General features: G+C 47.4%; 1 protein-coding gene and 1 long non-coding RNA gene across 14 annotated transcripts in view; one reads left to right on the forward strand and one right to left on the reverse strand.

Moving 5' to 3' along the window:
- Window positions 1–18,407, forward strand: part of LIMS1 (LIM zinc finger domain containing 1) — an 82,236-nt gene that overhangs the window by 49,299 nt on the left and 14,530 nt on the right. For 10 of the 13 annotated variants that reach the window (XM_054812043.1, XM_054811476.1, XM_054812607.1 and 7 more), the window contains exon 2: window positions 8,983–9,142. In XM_054812043.1, coding sequence (XP_054668018.1) covers window positions 8,983–9,142 — 160 coding nt within the window. Of the gene's footprint in view, window positions 1–6,294; window positions 6,683–8,982; window positions 9,143–18,407 lie in introns of those variants that run through there. The other 3 variants (XM_054806445.1, XM_054805614.1, XM_054807280.1) reach the window with 2 other exon arrangements.
- LOC129201490 (uncharacterized) lies at window positions 2,710–6,071 on the reverse strand. Its single transcript, XR_008575431.1, has 2 exons — window positions 6,005–6,071; window positions 2,710–4,294 (listed from the first exon to the last, which is right to left on the reverse strand). It is a non-coding gene; the product is annotated as an uncharacterized LOC129201490 (long non-coding RNA).

Below are 18,407 nucleotides of genomic sequence, written 5' to 3' on the forward strand. Positions count from 1 at the left end.
TTGGCTGTTGAATATTGGGGCTGTTATTTAATTCCGCAGTGTTAACTGCAGATGGCTGAGCTGTCTGCTGTCCTCTGCTGGTTTTAAAGCTTAGTGATGCTGCAGTGAATGTGGGAAGAAAAATATGGGAAACTAAAACTCAGAGTGACTAGTAATTACGATTTAATATGTGAGTGAGAGAGGAGCAACAGCTGAGGCGATGTTTTCTTTCCCACATTCTACCTTCTGCCCAAAACAAATTAATTCAGGCAATGAAAAAGTTTGCACTTCCTCATATAGAATAGAAAAAACAAACTTAATGAAGGTAAAAAGTATTTAGAGAGTCTGTGTTGCTGGAGCTGTAGATTAATAGTAATATTCAAGAGGAGACATGTGTGGAAGTGATGTGCTGGTTAGTAAAGCTGAAGGTCAGTCCTCAGCGTGGTGTCTCCAGTGGAGACGTTACTATAATAAGGATGTTGCTGCGAGCCTGGCATAGGCTGTTATCTCTGCCCTACAAGGAATGGCGAGGACGTACTGGAAGTCTTTCCTGGTAGCTGGGCTGTTATGTTGAGTCATGGTATTAATTATAGCTCCTGGGTGAACTGCTCAGGTCATGGTGTTCGGCTTGTGACAGCGTCAGTTCCAGCTACTGTGGGCAGATGGCTGGGGCAGGAGCAAAGGCTGGTGTTTGCCTTTACACTAAGGATTTGGTGAAGGATTTTTGGTGGATTTCACTGGCAGATGACATGAACTGAATATTGGCACTAGGAAGCTGTTAACTCTGAAGACAAATATAGTAGCGCAGCATTTTAGAATCATAGAATCATTTAGATTGGAAAAGACCTTTAAGATCATTGAGTCCAACCATTAACCTATCACTGCCAAGTCCAGCACTAAACCACGTCCCTAAGCACCACATCTACGCGTCTTTTAAACCGCTCCAGGGATGGTGACTCAGTCACTTCCCTGGGCAGTCTCATCCAGTGCTTGACAACCCTTTCGGTGAAGAAATTTCTCCGAATATCCAATCTAAACCTCCCCTGGCGCAACTTGAGGCCATTTCCTTTTGTCCTATGGCTTGTTACTTGGGAGAAGAGACCAACACCCACATGGCTACAGCCTCCTTTCAGGCAGTTGTAGAGAGCAATAAGGTCTCCCCTCAGCCTCCTTTTCCCCAGGCTAAACAACCCCAGCTCCCCCAGCTGCTCCTCACAAGACTTGTGCTCTGGACCCTTCCCCAGCTTTGTTGCCCTTCTCTGGACACGCTCCAGCACCTCAGTGTCCTTCTTGTAGTGAGGGGCCCAAAACTGAACACAGCACTCGAGGTGCAGCCTCACCAGTGCTGAGTACAGGGGGATGATCACTTCCCTAGTCCTGCTGGCCACGCTATTTCTGACGCAAGCCAGGATGCTATTTTCCTGAAATGTCATAAAATGCAAAGATCAACCTCATACATTTTTACATATTTGAACTTTAAATCTGCAATGGAGGAGGAGCACACGTACACTGAGTTGTAATTTGTGCACAATTGCCGGATCACACTCTATTGTGCATCCCTTGACTTTCCAGTGGTTTGATTTCCACCAGTATAAATATTATTCTGCCCAAGCACTTTCAGATTTTAGAACTGAATGGCCTTGGTGTTGTGAAGTTCACTGTGTCTATGTCCAAACAGAAGGACACTTTTGAGCTTGGTGGGCCTGATCTTGTCTCATTGGTCTTGAAAAGATGGTTCTTTTCAGAGCGAGTGTCTCAAACACATTTGATGTGCAGCCCCTAGTACTGAGTAGCTAACTTTTTTATTATTGTTAAATTTGAGATGGGGATATAAATGTTGTTATGTGAAATGCATTAGTGCAAATACATCTTTAAAATGTATTGAGTTGGAAGTTTGGACACAGTATATTTACTGTAATGAAGTATACATGCAGTCAGCTACACAGGGTGCGGATTTTAAGAATAACCAATAGTAACGCAGATTTATTAGAGCTCTCGTGAGCTTCTCATATGTGATACTGCGTCTTTTTGTTGCTTTATTTTTCCTGTATGCATAGGATTCAAAAAATAGTAGTGGGGGAGGAAGAGATGACTGGTTTAAAAAGTATCAAAACTCCATACACAGAAGAAGTAATTCTTGTTTTACACAAAGCATGGCTTCATTTGGTAATGTTTGTAACCAGCAAGAAGAAAATACAATAGTTTTTTGAAATATTACTTACAACAGGAAAGTGCTACAAGTTAAATATTGTTCTCCCTTTCTACGAATTCTGTCAGAGACTGATTTTTCACTGTGCTTCTATGGCTGATAAAACGTTGTGTGGGAAGGTGCTGCTTACCTGTTTATTCCAGTTATATTCATTTCCTTATGGAGAGATGGAATGTGAACCTTCTCTGTTTGCGGAGACCAAAGCATTTTTTGGACATGTTTATACTAGAATAAATTTATATTGAAATATATGAAACAGCTAGAGTTGCCTTTTTGTTTGCCCTGTTTAAACTCCGACCACATAAGCTTAACCATGATTTTGTGGTGAAGACTGAAGGATGAAACTTTTAGGAGAATGCACCTGTTTTTTATTGCAGTGGTTTCAAGATGGTTAGCCATCCTTTTTAATAGAAAAATAAGTTAAGAGCAGTGCTGGGCTCATGTGAAAATCCTACCTGTAATGTGCATTTTTATTACAGAAAAGATTTATACTTTCTTTCAAATTGCCTTAGGAGACCAGCTTAACATGGAAAGTATTTTATTGCTTAAGGGATAAACAATTGCAGCAACCAGAACCCAAGAGTGTATTTGATTTCAATAAAAAAAGATGCAAAAGGTCAATTAGTGCTTTAAAAAGTTGGTGCAGAAACCAGCACAGTGCACTGCAAGTCCACCCATTTTGCAGCAAAACTTCTGTTCTAGTTGTTCTGTATTGTGCGTGTGAGGGCCGTTGCATAGCATTTGTGTTAAATACAATTAAAATTAAATCACCCACACCTATGTGGGAAGGGGAGGGATGCACTGTGATTACTTATCCCTTCCCCACGTAACCCGACGGGGCATGTGGCCTCCCGACGGCGCTGGTGACGCAGTGATATTTCACAGTGGCACGAGTAGGTTGCCAAGCAGCAGCTGCTTTTGCCAAGCACCTTGTTTGGAGCCGTGACTGCTCGGCACGTCTATTTGTGGCATGGAGCGAAATGCTCAGCGGGGCAGGCCGGCCACTGAGCCTTCTCTGTAAGAGTCCCCGTCCGCCTCCGGCAGCCCCTGGCATGGGCGGCCGGGTTTGAAAGCTCTCCAGAGAAAGCAGCGTGTGAGCGGGGCAGCAGTTGTCCATCAGCGATGATAAAGCAGCGTGGCTATTTTTGCTGTTGTTTTCCGAAGCCCTTCTCCGTAGCCACAGTGGGACAGTTCCCCTCCCCTCTTCTGTCCTTTCCTTTAGCACCTTCCCCGTCGTCAGTTTTGGCTTCTGGTAAGATCCTCAGTGTGCCAGGAGAAGCCTGTCTTCTTCCTTCCTACGTACCTTTTCCAATTAAATACTGAACTTCTCCCTTTACTCCTCTCCTTATCACTGCTTCCTTGACAGCAGGCTGGTAGGTTTTGTCCCAGATCCCAGGGAATGCCCTTGGGAAGGTGCTGCTGCAAACCAGCAACCCCCCTACACGCTTCTTGCTCCCCATGGACAGCTTCACCTCAGAGTAACCTAGAATTCCCTAATGAAAATGCCGTGTATTTTTAACAGCATATTTCAGATCTTGGCAGCATGCCTCCGGCGAAATGACAGAAAAGAGAAGGATGGTCAGCTGCTATGGATTTGTGGACTACCAAACCTTCACAGTAGAAACTATGTTTTGTTTCAGTTAACAGAAAGGCCCTTTTTAAACTTCTGGCAAGCTCCTTTCTTGTTTAATGGGAAACAAATTGGGAGTAATTCCACCAGCAGCAATGGTAGTAGGCCTTGAGAACCAGGCAGCTTCTACTTATTGCACATATGAAGTCCTGTTGCCTTGTAGGACTGTTTCTTGAAGAAAGCTAGGAAGATTAAAACAGGCTTTTTGGACGGATATCTTATTGCACAGACTTGCTGCACTACTTGCTTTGCTGCGGCCATGCAGAAGACTGTGCAGTAGCAAGCTGAAAACACAAGCAAATATTTATTTTCCTGTTGACCACAGAAGACACAAGCCAGCAGAAGTGGCTTCCAGCCGCCTTAGTAGGCAGTGGATTTCAGGTTACTGCAAGGACTGAAGTAGTTCACCAGGAGAAGGAAACTCTTCAGGGCTGTCTGAATCACAGCAGCAGCCTCCCAGGAGAATTGCCTGTGGTCTGGGACAAAATAGAAGAAAACAATTGAGGAGATGGTCAGTGATAAGGGGAGGAGACAGACTGACTCGCTGTTTCTTATCTTAGTGACTTGGTGCACCTGCACTAATCCTGGATGAATCAGTATGGTTAGTCCATTGCAGTCAGTCTCCCTGGAGTTTTTGATACCCACAAAAACTCAGCATTGATCTGTGCGGGAAATGTTGAGAAGCAGCACGTAGAAGAAGAGCTGGCATCACTATGCCTGCATCTCCATTGGCAAGCAGTGCTCGTTTTCATCACTAGTGTTCCAGCGGATGCAGAAACCTTTTCTTCCAGCACTGTTTCCTGCAACGGTGCTCTGGCAAGTTCATCATGTCCTAGGGCTACAACCTGAGCATTGCTTGATCTGGAGCTTGCTCCATGACAGATAAAAATAGGGCTTGAGCTCCAGCCAAGCTGTGTAAGTGGTGAGGGTGCAGCCTCCTTAGCCTGTTACAGCTTGTGACTCCCAGTAGCTCTGGTGCAAGATGGATAATCACACCTACGGACAAGTAAATGAGCAGGGTCTTGCTGCCTGGGTCCCATCTACCATGATGTTTTGTGGTGCAGGGGAATAGCTTGCCCAGAGGTTGCTTCCTGCCAAGGGGAGGTGAAGGGAAGACGCCTGACCAAACAATCCCACAAATTTGGCAGCAGCAGAAACGTAGTGCTGTATTGGCCAGGTTGTGGGAAGATGGCTACGCGCAAGCCCAGGCCTGCGGGGAGAGTGGCGTGTGCGCTGCTGTACGCTGATCAAGCAAGGGAGTGGTGAGAGATATGGCCCAAAACCATCATAAACCAGACGCTCTGCAGTAGATCCTAAGAAGGTGAAGGCATATTATGAAGTAATGGCCTTGACTGGACTTTTGGTCATATCCTTTGTCGTCTTCTAGTCCTAATTTCTCTGCTTGTTCCCTCTGTTCTTCTTCCTGTCCTCTGCTTTCTCATGCCCCCGCGCAGACCAGCAGATTCTTTGGATACCAAGATGCCGTGTGTCACGAGCACAAAGTGCATGCAGTTCTGCAGTTCAATCGATTGCTAACAAGGCTGAGTCAGTTCAACGCAAGAGAGAGTTATTTGGGACAGCTTTCCAAAACCCTGTTTTGTCTGCAGTTATGAGGACTGGAAGCCGAGTATCCAACGTCTGCCGCTGCACTTCAAGCAAGGAGAGCTTGCAGGGATGCAATTATTAGCTGCAGATCTGCAGCTAATCAACCCTGCCTTCCCTAGAAAGCAGTGCACAACACTTTTTAAAAATAGAATGTAACCATGAAATAATTGCAACATTAGGAGAGCATTCTGTGGTGAAGGAATAATTAATTTTTATTCTTTCTTCCTGGTCTTGCTCTCTCAGTTCCCTAATATCCCCAGTAAATTACTTCAGCTTTCAAACCTATGAAGTGTTCTTATGTTAGATAATTGTTCTAAACGCAGCACATCACTGGAAATGAAGCTTCATTTTTCTTCCTTCATATATTGCCTGTTATGGCATACCTGGCAGTTCAGTTAATGGCCTGTGAAGCACAACAGAAACCCAACTATCCATCTGTACCTACCCTTTCTCTGAAGTACTGACAACAAGAAAGATGCTATAGATAAATTCAGCACATAAGACTTAGAAGAAACAAGTGGAACATTAAAGACCATTTTTACAATGTAATTAATATTCCATAGCATTAAAGCAATATTTACCTAATGAGAGAAGTCTTCTCTTCGTGCTTTCCACTGCTGGTTTGCCCATGATAAAATATTATCGGACTCCACCTCCACCCCCCACCCACCCACCCCAATAGAAAGTAGCTGCAGACAAGTTTGGTGGTGAACATATTTGCTCCCATAGGTTACTCACACCACAGCTTTCTTGGGTGGCTTCTATCAGCAGCCAACAGCGAAGCCCCTTTCTAGCATCCAAGTTTGCATAAGGGCCTGGCAGGGGAATGCACTCCTCCACTTGCAGCCAGCGTCAGTAAATCACAGCGTGACGGGCTCGCCGCCCCACCGCTGAACTTTTAACTTGAAGCTCTAGCAGGGCGCTGAGCAGCTCCGGCTACATGACAGGGAGCTGTGAAAGTAAATCACTTTGCTGGGAACGAGGGGAAGTCCAGCATATTGTTTCGCAGACTTTGCCTACAGCTTCTTTGCAGTGTAAGCGTAGAATATATACACCCAGGAAAACCCTTGGAGAGAGATGGACTTCCAGCGCAGAGCTCACCCTTACCCCATCCCAGAGGATGAAGAGGTTGCACACAAGGTCGCTCCTGATGCTCACAACTCTGCAGGAAACGAAGGCGAGAAACCGGTGTCAAAATTGCAACGTAGACACAGTGACATAAAACTCTACAAAGAATTTTGTGACTTTTATGCAAAATTGTAAGTTTGTTCTGTTCGGCTTCGGGGTGTAACTACAGTGACATTATAGGCGTACTGTACATATGTATTTTATTATTTGAGCTCCGGGCAGGCTGTGCAAGCCATTCTCTAATGCAACCTTTGCCACTGTTCTGCTTGATACATTGCCAGTTATAATCATCAACTAAAATTTGAGCTGTTGCTTTAAACTTCATCAATAACTGTGTGAGAAAGGTCTATTAGCATTCGAAATGGGGTTGTAATTTGTTAAGTAGTCTCTCTGACTTTAGGTTGTTTGACTGTTATTTTGGGCAAACGGATAAGCTGCTTCACTAATGCAGAAGTATTACGTACATCTCTGGTTTTACATATATGTGCTTCAAAGTGAAGTAGTTTTGCATACTAAGGATGAAAGCTTTATGCTTTCAGTTGTTTTTGAACTTTGTTTCATGTTTTTGCTTGGATTATACTTTGTGTCTGACAGCACTTAAATAATTTTTTAAGTTTAACATCCTTAATGCTCGAGAACTGTTGAGGTGATGATGAACATCCTGGTTTCTGTTGTGATTATTCTTCATTTAGATTGATAAGGAGGATGGGTGAAGTGACTGAGGTTTTCCCACACAGAAAGCATACACAATCCATGGAGACCAGCAGCAAGTTTTATAGTTCACCACAGTTTATACCTATAATCGCTGCAGTTCATCTGTAGGCTTGTCTGTTATGTATGGGATGTATACGATAGACCATTCTCCATCTGATCTCTTTGTGACGTTTGCCCACTCGTTGTTTCACTGGGAGGGCGGTGAATATTTGGGTAGCAGTTCCTGGTTTCCTCTTCTGCAAAGATCTCTAGAGAGGGAAAAAAAATAAAAGCCAGCTAATAATAGCTGGTCAGATGTGACCTTGTGTAGGGCTCTTCTGTGAGACAGTGTAAGAAATAGATAAAGCACATTCCTTTTTGAACCACGTGCTAGGTGTTTGCTTGTTCCCTCGGATGCTGTGCAAGGAATGAATTCAGTTCCTGTTGGACCTGGTGGGAGCCAAAGGGTTTTACCCCTTGGAGGGAAAGGCTTGGCATCTTGCAGAGGACTAAGGGCTCTGCACTTAGAGGCGCAGCATGATAGCTGTATTAAAATGTGTGCATGCCTGCACGTGTGTTTAAAATAATGTCAGTTGTTTGATAAGCTTCCAGATAGATGTTTGAGTCAGTGGTTTTTTCAGCTGTGGTCAGATTGTAATGAAACTAGACCGTTGCCCTGTGTTTGCTCTCTGCTATCAAATGGTATTAGAGAGGTGATCCTGAAAGGCATAGCTTTGAGAGTCTAGATATGAGTAAGAAAATGCTTGCAAAGGAAAAATCAAATGAACTTTTCTCTGGCCTTAATTAACTGAAACACAGCTGTACAGTGTGGACATGATCCTAGTGAAGTAGGTAATTCCACTGATATTTTGCAGCTACCACACTGTCATTTTATGGTCATGTGCCTTTGAGAAGCAACCAAGGTTGCTGTTTGAGGGGTTTTTTTGTTTTGTTTTGTTGGTTTGGGTTTTTTTTCATCCCTGGCATGGGTTTGCAAGCTTGCAATGGCCTATGTGTGGGTCGGCAGGCAGAGCATTCCCATCTTCCTCCTTGGCCCTGGACCGACACCGGCACACCATGAGCTGATCTCCCCAAGATGAACTGTAACAAACCAACCAAAAATCCCATGACATCAAACTAAATTTGTAAAATTATTTCAAGCTATGTGAAGCTTATATAAGGAATAATTATTTACCTGCTCTGGTTTTCAGTTATATCTACCAGACTAGATACCATACACTCTTTCACATTGCTTATTTAGAGCTTTTGAACCGATGCTGTTACATATATTTTAGAATGAGGAATTATTTTGAAATTATCATTTATGTTTTCCTCTGTGATGCCAGTCCTCAATCACTGTTAATATTTGCCCTTGTTTTCCGTAATTCTAATGTATTTCATCATTTTTATAGTACTTCTTTGAATTACCTGCCTTTTCTCATGATAAAAAGCCTGTAAATGTATCTGTAGTAACGACATTTCTGTTTGGTTTTTTGAATTAAGAGTTATTAGAATGCGTTGCAGGGTTTTTGTTCCTAAAGAGTTTGGGAGCAGGGGGAAATGGCAGTTTTATGTCTGAGGGGATGCCACAGGTCATTAAGTCCATTGAAAAACTTGTGCTGAGCAGCCTAGCATTAGGTTGATGCTGTTGGCTTGGGGGGAAAAAAAAAAGACCCCTACCAGTGGTGTTGCCTGTTTGGGCTGATTTTCTTTCTGTTTCTTTTGTTTTTTATGACAGCAACATGGCGAATGCACTTGCAAATGCCATCTGCGAGCGCTGCAGAGGTGGCTTTGCCCCTGCTGAGAAAATAGTTAACAGCAACGGTGAGCTGTACCACGAGCAGTGCTTTGTCTGCGCCCAGTGCTTTCAGCAGTTCCCCGAAGGGCTCTTTTACGAGGTAAGCCCCCATCTCACCTCCAGCCTTTGCTTTTTGCCTTCCTTCTCATACGAGAAGTAACTACAGGCAGATCGGTACCTTAGAAAGTTCCGTGGCAAGAACTGGGCTCCAAAAGGATATGCCCAATAGAGGGAGAAAAAAGAAGAAATGTTTCTGTGCCAATGTGGAGGACATCAGTGTGTGCAACCTTGTTTAAATGTAAAGTCTCACGTTTTCAGAGCTGAGAAGAGAACTGCTGGAGATTTCTCTCTGAGTGCAGACTTTTCTCCCTGAAATATGTGAAGACAGTCTATATATCATACCAGAATACAGAGAAAGCATACTTCTTAGAGGAGAACAATCAAATAGAAGGGAACCCCCGCATCCTGCAGTCTGTAGGAGGTTTATTGCTGAGTTGAGCGAGACCAGCACAGCATGTAAAAAGTTGCTTGTAGAGATGACCTGTAAGTCAGCATGCTGAGGTCAGGGTGTGCTGGCAGCCCAAATCAGACAGGGCCTATGTAGGGTCAACTCTAGGTGTAACGAACTGGAGCGTTCAAAATTAGTAGTTCTTATATGCTTTCAAGGGTTAAAACCTGCTCTCAGTCATATTTCTCAGCCCCAGGTAGATTGCCCTCAGCTTGGATGGGTATTCTGATATCGGTGTCATTTTCTTTTGCCTTCCCCTATCATGGGGATTCAGGATGTGGCTTAGCTATCTCAAGTACAAAGTGGCTTTAGCAAAACCTTTAGACTAGTTCATAAAATATGAAGTGACTGGTATAAGGAAGGGTAGATGATGTGAGACAGAGAATTATTGTCTGAGAGATAAGATCCCGCTCAAGTAGCTTGTAGTCCAACTGACTGTAGCAGTTAAAGGGTTTATGTCATACTGTGATCTGAAAAGGAAAGTAAGCAGTGTGTTAAAAGCACAATGCTGTGCTCTCACATGCAGTGTGCCATCCTTGTGGCAAGAGCACAGCAGTTTATCTTCCACAGTAGTATTTCTAATTTTACAGAACCATGTTGATGAGGAGAGGCTGTGGGAGGAGCGTGGATTGGAAAAGAGGCTGGCAAAGGGGATTCATGGGGTTTGCTTTCTCTCACCTTGTTTCAGGATCAAAAGACTTTTCAGTGCTGTAGGGATACTGTTGCACAAATTGTGGTAAATGAGCCAATAGTGTTCCATAAGACATCAAAAGGTGAGCTGCAAGGCAGTAGCAATTAGAAAAACCAAACCAAAACACCCCCTAGATACTTACACGTTGCAATTCTTAATAGACACTGAGCTGCTGCCTGCTTGCAGGCATGGTAGGGAGTCCATTGTGACGTGTTAAGACCTGAGGCAAATGTAAAGTAATATGAATGTTTCAAAACTAAAATATTTGTAATTGTGATAATAAAGTATTTTCTCTAACTAATGAGTACTTTATTCATCCTTTTTCTGACTCAAAAAACAGTGGGACAATCCAGGGACTCTTTCTGAAAGTGGAATGGTCCTTTGTTTGAGAAAACCTGTTCTAGACAGCTGCATCTCCTAGGGGATGGAGGAGGAGCCCAATGGAAAGGGAGTCTTACATTTGCACCTAGTTCAGGAATATTACAACATCTCTGTTGCTCACAGGATGGCCATATCTGAATGTCCTTGACAGGGGCAAGTATCCTGGTGGTGTTTAGATATACTGGATGTAGGCATTTTGTTTCCTATTGCTACCTTGATAACATTCATAGAATCACAGAATGGTTTGGGTTGGAAGGAACCTCAAAGACCATCTAGTTCCAACCCCCCTGCCATGGGCAGGGACACCCTCCACTAGACCAGGCTGCCCAAAGCCCCATCCAGCCTGGCCTTGACCACTTCCAGGGAGGGGGTATCCACAGCTTCTCTGGGCAACCTGTTCTAGTGCCTCACCACCCTCACAGTAGAGAATTTCTTCCTAATATCAAATCTAAGTCTACCCTCCTTCAGTTTGAATCCATTACCCCTTGTCCTGTCACTACACGCCCTTGTAAACAGTCCCTCTCCAGCATTCATTCATATTAGTTATGGTTGGTGTTTGAGCACTGTCTTACTGCAAAGCAATGCTCCCCGTTAAAGACAGTGAGTCAGAAGTGAGTGTCAATAGAGTGTCCTGGGAATGAAACTATCCCCACGTGCTAAACATGTTTTGGTTAATGTTGGTAGGGGTTTTTTTTCAGGCTGGGTAGATGCTTTGTTCTTGAGAAATATGACATGGAAAATGGAAAGTTTCAATTAAGAATAGACGCTTTTTTGCCACAGCTACTATAGAGGCAAAATAATTGTGATGAGGATTAAAGGAATACCTGAAGACTTGTGTGTGGTTTGAACTTCAGGTCACCCTTCTGCCTCTAGCTATTACAGTGTCCTTGCAGTTTCTCTGCACACCCGCAAGTCTGTGTGCTGCTGTTGAACAGAGGTACTTTGGGGTCTGTTTAAGGCCTCTGACAGCCTTCAGGTGATGGCTCATAAATCTTACCCAGCCTTCTTCCCCCATCTATACTGTCCTGTCCTGGGAATCTTCTAGACAGTGGAGAGGTCAGTAGATATCCATGCTGTCCCAGCCCTTGTACCTTTGGGGCTGTTTCAGCTGGGAAATCTTTGGTAGGGCCTTCTCCTCTGTCTCTGCACCCTTTAGGGTGTCCACGTGTTTCCCATGCTGCCAGAATGGCTCTCACTTAGCACTGAAGTGGTCAATGAGATGATTGCAGTGGAAACCTCCGCACATTTCTTAGTGGTGCTGGTCGGGAAGAAGGGTGGACAAGGGCACAGCTTACTCTTCTTTCATTAGGCACCTTGGCACAAGCGTTGGGAACGTACTGGGTGACAGCATTTGGGGGGAGAGGGGGGAACAGCGCTAAGCAGGTAGAGGATGGGCTTAGGTTGGCCAGTGCTCGGGAGATGGCTGACAGTGCTCTGATGACTTGAAATGATCTGTATCATTGTCAAGAAAAAGTGACTAGAGAAGACGGGCAGAAAGGATATCTTCCTCTGACTCATTTAATGCACTCTTTAAGAAGATGGATGCGTTTGGAGGTGTGGCCATGTAATGTGTTTTTCCGAGCAGGTTCCCTGTACGTAAACACAGGCATTGTTGTTCACCCAGCACGAGTTTGTGCTTATTCTGTGCCTGGTTTGCTAAGCTAGTGTTTCTTGGAAATGATTTCCAGCTCTTAGCAATCGGGAAGTCAAATATTCTTTCCCTGCCTATCACAAGCCTTGCTGAGTTCCCCCAGTTAGTTATTAAACTGCTTATCACATTTGCTGTCAAACACTGCTGTGATAAGCTTTCACGCTCTGCTCCACTGGGTGGGGGTGGGGCTAAACTGGTTTGGCCATGCAGGAAGAAATGCTGATGCAGCTCCTCTGCACTGTGGCACATGTCTCTGGGCTGCCTGCAGGGACCCCAGTCAGCACAGCTCACCGTGGTCTGGCACTGGAGCTGAGCTGCTTGCAGACACAAGCGGTGCCATGGCAGAGCAGTGCCCCTCTGCAGCTGGGAGTTTGCACAGCATAGCAATCACAGAATCACAGAATCACAGAGTGGTAGGGGTTCATAGGGACCTCTGGAGATCATCTTGTCCCACCCCCCTGCTAGAGCAGGATCACCCAGAGCAAGTTGTACAGGATCGCATCCAGGCGAGTTTTGAATATCTCCAGAGAAGGAGACTCCACCTGGGCAGCCTGTTCCAGTGCTCTGTCATCCTCAGAGTGAAGAGGTTGTTCCTCATGTTGAGATGGAACGTCCTGTCTCCCAGTTTGTGTCTGTTGCCCCTTGTCCTCTCCCTGAGCACCACTGAGAAAGAGTCTGGCCCCATCCTCTTGACACCTGCCCTTTAGATATTTATAAATGTTGATCAGATCCCCTCTCAGTCTTCTCTTCTCTAGGCTAAACAGACCCAGCTCTCTCAGCCTTTCCTCATACAAGAGATGTTCAAGTCCTCTCAACACCTTTGTAGCCCTCCGCTGGTCTCTCTCCAGTAGTTCCCTGTCTCTCTTGAACTGGGGAGCCCAAAACTGGACACAGGACTCCAGGTGTGGCCTCACCAGGGCAGAGCAGAGGGGGAGGATAACCTCCCTCGACCTGCTGGCCACGTTCTTCTGAATGCACCCCAGGATACCATTGGCCTTCTTGTCCGTGAGGGCACACTGCTGGCTCATGGAGAGCTTGTTGTCCACCAGGACTCCCAGGTCCTTCTCCGCAGCGTTGCTTCCCAGCGGGTCAACCCCTAACCTGTACTGGTGCTTGGGGTTAGTCCTCCCTAGGTGCAGGACCCTATACTTGCCCTTCTGCTGTGTCGGCCACTCCTCCCAGTTTAGTGTCATCAGCAAACTTGCTGGGGGTACGCTCTGTCCCTTTGTCCAGGTCACTGATGAATATGTTGAACAAGACCAGACCCAGCACTGACCCCTGGGGCACCCTGCCAGTTACAGGCCTCCAAGTGGACTCTGCGCCGCTTATCACAACCCTCTGGGCCCTGCCATGCAGCCAGTTCTCAGCCCACCTCACTGTCCACCCATCCAACCCACACATCCTAAGCTTGCCTGTGAGGATGTTATGGGAGACGGTGTCAGAAGCCTTGCTGAAGTCAAGGGAGACAACATCCACTGCTCCTTCTTCATCCACCCAGCTGGTCCTGCCATTGGAACCGTACTCCTCAGTAAATGGTCTCAAATCTTGCTGAGGTGAGCAAGACCTGCTCATTTCCCTGTGGTCTTTTCTTTTCTCCTCATACTCATTTTTAGAAATGTCTGAGCTGTTTCCCTTTCCAAAACAGAACAAAACAAAAGAGCCTGAGAAGAAGAGTACTCCGTCCCTCCCTCGCTCCCTCAGAGTGAAGGTCCATCTGGCCCAATGCGCAGTCTCCAAAGTGGCCAACCCTCAATGTCTACAGGAGAGCATATGAGCAGGGCAGGTCTCCTTCTGTCAGGGTCCTGGGGGTGCTCATAGGCCTCAATGGCTGGCACCAGCCTCCCCCAGGACCCTCACCCACACTGTCTCCTGCCAAGGGCCCCGGGGACGTGTCTCAGCTCAGCCTGGGGCCTTCAGGCCCTGCCTGAGCCATCTTGTAGCTGTGCCCATCTCTGCCCCTCTCTCCTGGATGGGCCTGGCACCTGTGCTGCAGAGAGCTGCTCTTCTGCGTGGAGCCCTCAAGCCTAGGTCATACCTTGTCATGCACAACTCTAGGCGTGATGTAGCAGAACTCAACTCTTCTCTGCGCTCACCATGTGGCAAGTAACGATGAGACTGTTACATGCCTGAATAGCTGGGGTGTTGTCAGCTCCAAAAACACTTTCAAGGAGACAAATCAGAAAGGTTACAAGTGGCAATAGGATTTTATTTTTATTTGACTTTTTGGAATCATTTTCAGAGCCAGTGCTCACAACCATGAACACAATGCACATGTGTAGCCTGGAGGAGGCTGACATGTCCTGCAGTTTAGCTTGAGAAAAGATCCCTTGCACTCTGGCAAAGGAAAGCCACGGAGCCACAGGAATACAGGCTAAGCAGTCCCTGTCTCCGGAAGAGGGAGAACGTGAAGAATGAGGGTCAGGACCAACCACACGCAAAAAAAGACAAAGAAGAGGAAGAAGATGATGATGTGGTGTGTAGTACCATGGGGTCTTTCCCAAAGTATGAGACCTATCGATGACAGGCACACTTTCTGCCTTCCAAAACTTGCTGTACTGTGCTGCTTGGCCAGGGACGCCTGACAAGCGCTCTCGTGCCTGCCCTGCGCGTGTCTTGCCTGCAGGGTGAGCTGAAAATGAAGCAGCAGCTCCGGATGGTGCAGCAAGCCTGGAGCCCTTGCAAGCACCAGCTGTTTTGCTCAAGGAAGAACCCCTGGGGAAATGGAGCTGAGGGAAGAGCAGAGCTCACTCCCGCTACAAACTTGCAGTGGGAAAGAGAGCCCGAGAGAGCCAGGGCACAAGGGGCACCTTGGAGGTGCAAGAGCAGCAGGCAAGAAGCTCGCTGAAAGGGCCCAGAGGAGCCCTGACAAGGGGCTGTGCTTGATGCTCCAGAGGACAGGCAGCAACCCCTGGGGGCCACCCTTAGGCCCACACTGGGAGTCTCGACGGCTTCCTCCCCCTGGGATGCGGGGCACAAGGGCTGCCTTCGTGGAGCATGAGCAGCAGGCAGCTGGCCAGAATGGAGCCCTGGCAAGGGGCTGTGCTCAAAGCCGCAGAGGAAGGCAAAAAGCCCCCAGGGACACTTGCTAGCCCACCCTGTGGGAAAAAAAAGCCTTCCTCCCCCCAGGGCACAAGAGGCCATCTCGTGGTACATGAGCAGCAGGCAGTAACCGAGCCAAAAGGGAGTAGAGGAGCCCTGACTGACAAATGGTCCTGCTCAGTGCTGCAGAGGAAGGCAAAAAACCCCCAGGGACCAGTGCCAATCTGCCCTGGGGGAAAATTCCTTCCTGACCCCAGAACTGACGATCAGCTGTTCCCTGAGCATGTGAGCAAGACCGGCCTCCTCATCCCACGGGCTGCTCACACCTCCCAGGAGATGCCCAAGCCCTGTTCTCCCTTAGCGTGGAGCCGTCATCTCTGGGGCTTGCCAGAGTGGCAAAAGGCCCCCGGCCTGATCCACCGTGGGGGCAAGAATCCTTCCCATGCCGGGCAGGACACCAGTGGGTGCTCCAAAGCACTGGCCCCCTGGCCACATCTGTGCATCCCATTTCTTACAGCTGCTGCCCCTGGCTCCGCAGGGGATGAGGATGGCGAGCTCTGCAGCACTCCTCAAGGCGGCATTCCCTTGCTCTGGCCAGCTGAAAAAAGGATTTCCGTCCATCCGATGAGCTCTGAACATGGTGGCCCCAGCGGAAGCTGGCCTTGCAGTGGAGAAGCTCCAGCAGCCTCATCCAGCCTCCACTCTTCCTCCTGCAGCCCCCTCCAAGTCACTCCACAGGCTCCTCGAGGAGTTGCTCTGAAATGTCTTGGTGCTGGCCCCAGGCCAGGTCTGTCCCAATGGCCAAGCCGGGCAGGCTGGCAGCGGGAGACGGGAGAATGTCCCCTTGTCTCCTGCCCCAGGGCATTGTGACTGCTGCGTTGCCGGGTGGTGGCACTGTGATGTGGGGGTGATGGGGCCCCTTATGTGTGGCCCTGCCCACTGGCCCCCCCCCCCCCCAGCATCTGTCAGAGGAAGGCAGGCCTTTGGGGTGCTGGCCCTGAGGCAGTCCCTGTGCCCAGGAGGCCCGGGGGGCCGTCCCTGCCCTTGGTGGCAGTGCACTGGGCACAGCTGCTGAGCGTCCCTGATGCCTCCGGCTCCCAAGGACAAACCCAGTGCTGTTCCTCTTCTCTCAAGCCATGGCAGAAACCAACCCTGCACCCAGAGACCACTCCTATTAGCAGTCCCCTCCCTGCGCCAGAGCTAACGTCCTTAGGCTACACAACTAACTCCAACTAGACTCTGTGCCGCTTATCACAACCCTCTGGGCCCTGCCATGCAGCCAGTTCTCAGCCCACCTCACTGTCCACCCATTCAACCCACACTTCCTAAGCTTGCCTGTGAGGATGTTATGGGAGACAGTAGGGATCAACTGTGCAGGTCTAAAAAGAAGCAATTCTGGAAAGAGAAGGACTTCCAGGGTATTTTTTCTAAGATTTTCCACATCTTTCTGATGTTTTCTTATGCACTCAACATAAACAGAAATTAGCACGAGCACAGGCCAGCAGTTTCCAAACTCACCACACTTGGCCATCAGATATGAAGTGGTAGCAATTCTGGCCCGCTTTTACTTCACTGCCTAGAAGCCGTGCATTCTGTGGAGCTGCTGTTGCAGAGTCTTACGACAGGTCTTGTACAAATAGCAGCAGAGTCTTGTAGAAATAGCAGAACAGATGGCTTAAACGGAGAGCTTTGGCGGTGGTGCGCCCAGAGGGACAGGTTGGCCCTACTGTAATCAGTCAGCAGGCATTTCATAGAATCATAGAATCATAGAATGGTTTGGGTTGGTAGGGACCTTAAAGATCATCTAGTTCCAACCACCCCTGCCATGGGCAGGGACACCCTCCACTAGACCAGGTTGCCCAAAGCCTTCCTCCAACCCACATTACCCTCAGGTCCAAGAATGGCTCCTCCCTGCTACAGGTTGCCTGTCTCTCCCACTGGGGACTGTGGGTACCTCACCTTCAGACAGGGGAGATTAGGAGAGATGAATCCTACCTCTGGCACTGCTGTTTGTTAAGAGCCTCTTGCTGGGTACTTTTAGGTTCCCAACCTGCTCTGCACTGTGCTGAGGTGGGGGAGATGGAAGGGCTTCCCACAACTGAAGAAATACAGCAAAATCCTTATGGAGCACTCACAAGAGCTATAATTGGGGAATCTGTATCACTATTATTATTACTATTACTGTTGTTGCTTTTATAGAATAATAATAATAAATGAAATCGAATGGCACATGACTTTTGTCTCCTAAATGAGAGGGAGTTCCTTTCAGTTTTGGGTTTTTTCTAAGATGTTTGCCGTAACCTACAGGAAGATTAAAGGAAGGTGCAGCTGCAATGCGCTTGTCAGATTTGTTTCTATTCCAGTTGCACCTGGAGTGTTTTCTTAAAATGGGCTTTACCAGAAACTGAGTCTTAGAATAAGGGTCTTCAAAGACTCAGTTTTTGTGTATGTCTTCCCACTAGGTTAGCTAAAACCGCTGCGATCAGCTGAAGGTTATGTCATGGCGAAATGTTCTATGCAGAGCCATTTAACGCATGGACCTCCAGCATACAATGATCAAATGACCTTTCTTTTAAAATAATGTGTTGTGGGATTGAGCCACACTGCCCAGGTCACAGAAGGCAGGGACTGGGAGAATGCAGAACCGCCCACTCTAGGAGAAGATCAGGTTCGAGAATATCTAAGGAACCTGAAGGTGCACAAGTCCATGGGACCTGATGAGATGCATCCACGGGTCTTGAGGGAACTGGCGGATGAAGTGGCCAGGCCACTCTCCGTCATATTTGAGAAGTCCTGGCAGTCTGGCGAAGTTCCCACCGACTGGAAAAGGGGAAACATAACCCCCATTTTTAAGAAGGGTAAAAAGGAAGACCCAGGGAACTACAGGCCGGTCAGTCTCACCTCCGTGCCTGGCAAGATTATGGAGCAGACCCTCCTGGAGACTGTGCTCAGGCACATGGAAAATAAGGAGGTGATTGGTGACAGCCAACACGGCTTCACTGAGGGCAAATCGTGCCTGACAAATTTGGTGGCATTCTATGATGGAGTTACAGTGTTGGTGGATAAGGGAAGGGCAACTGATGTCATCTACCTGG

This window comes from Grus americana, chromosome 1 (genome assembly GCF_028858705.1).
Source record: "Grus americana isolate bGruAme1 chromosome 1, bGruAme1.mat, whole genome shotgun sequence".
In the NCBI taxonomy this organism is placed as follows: domain Eukaryota; kingdom Metazoa; phylum Chordata; class Aves; order Gruiformes; family Gruidae; genus Grus; species Grus americana.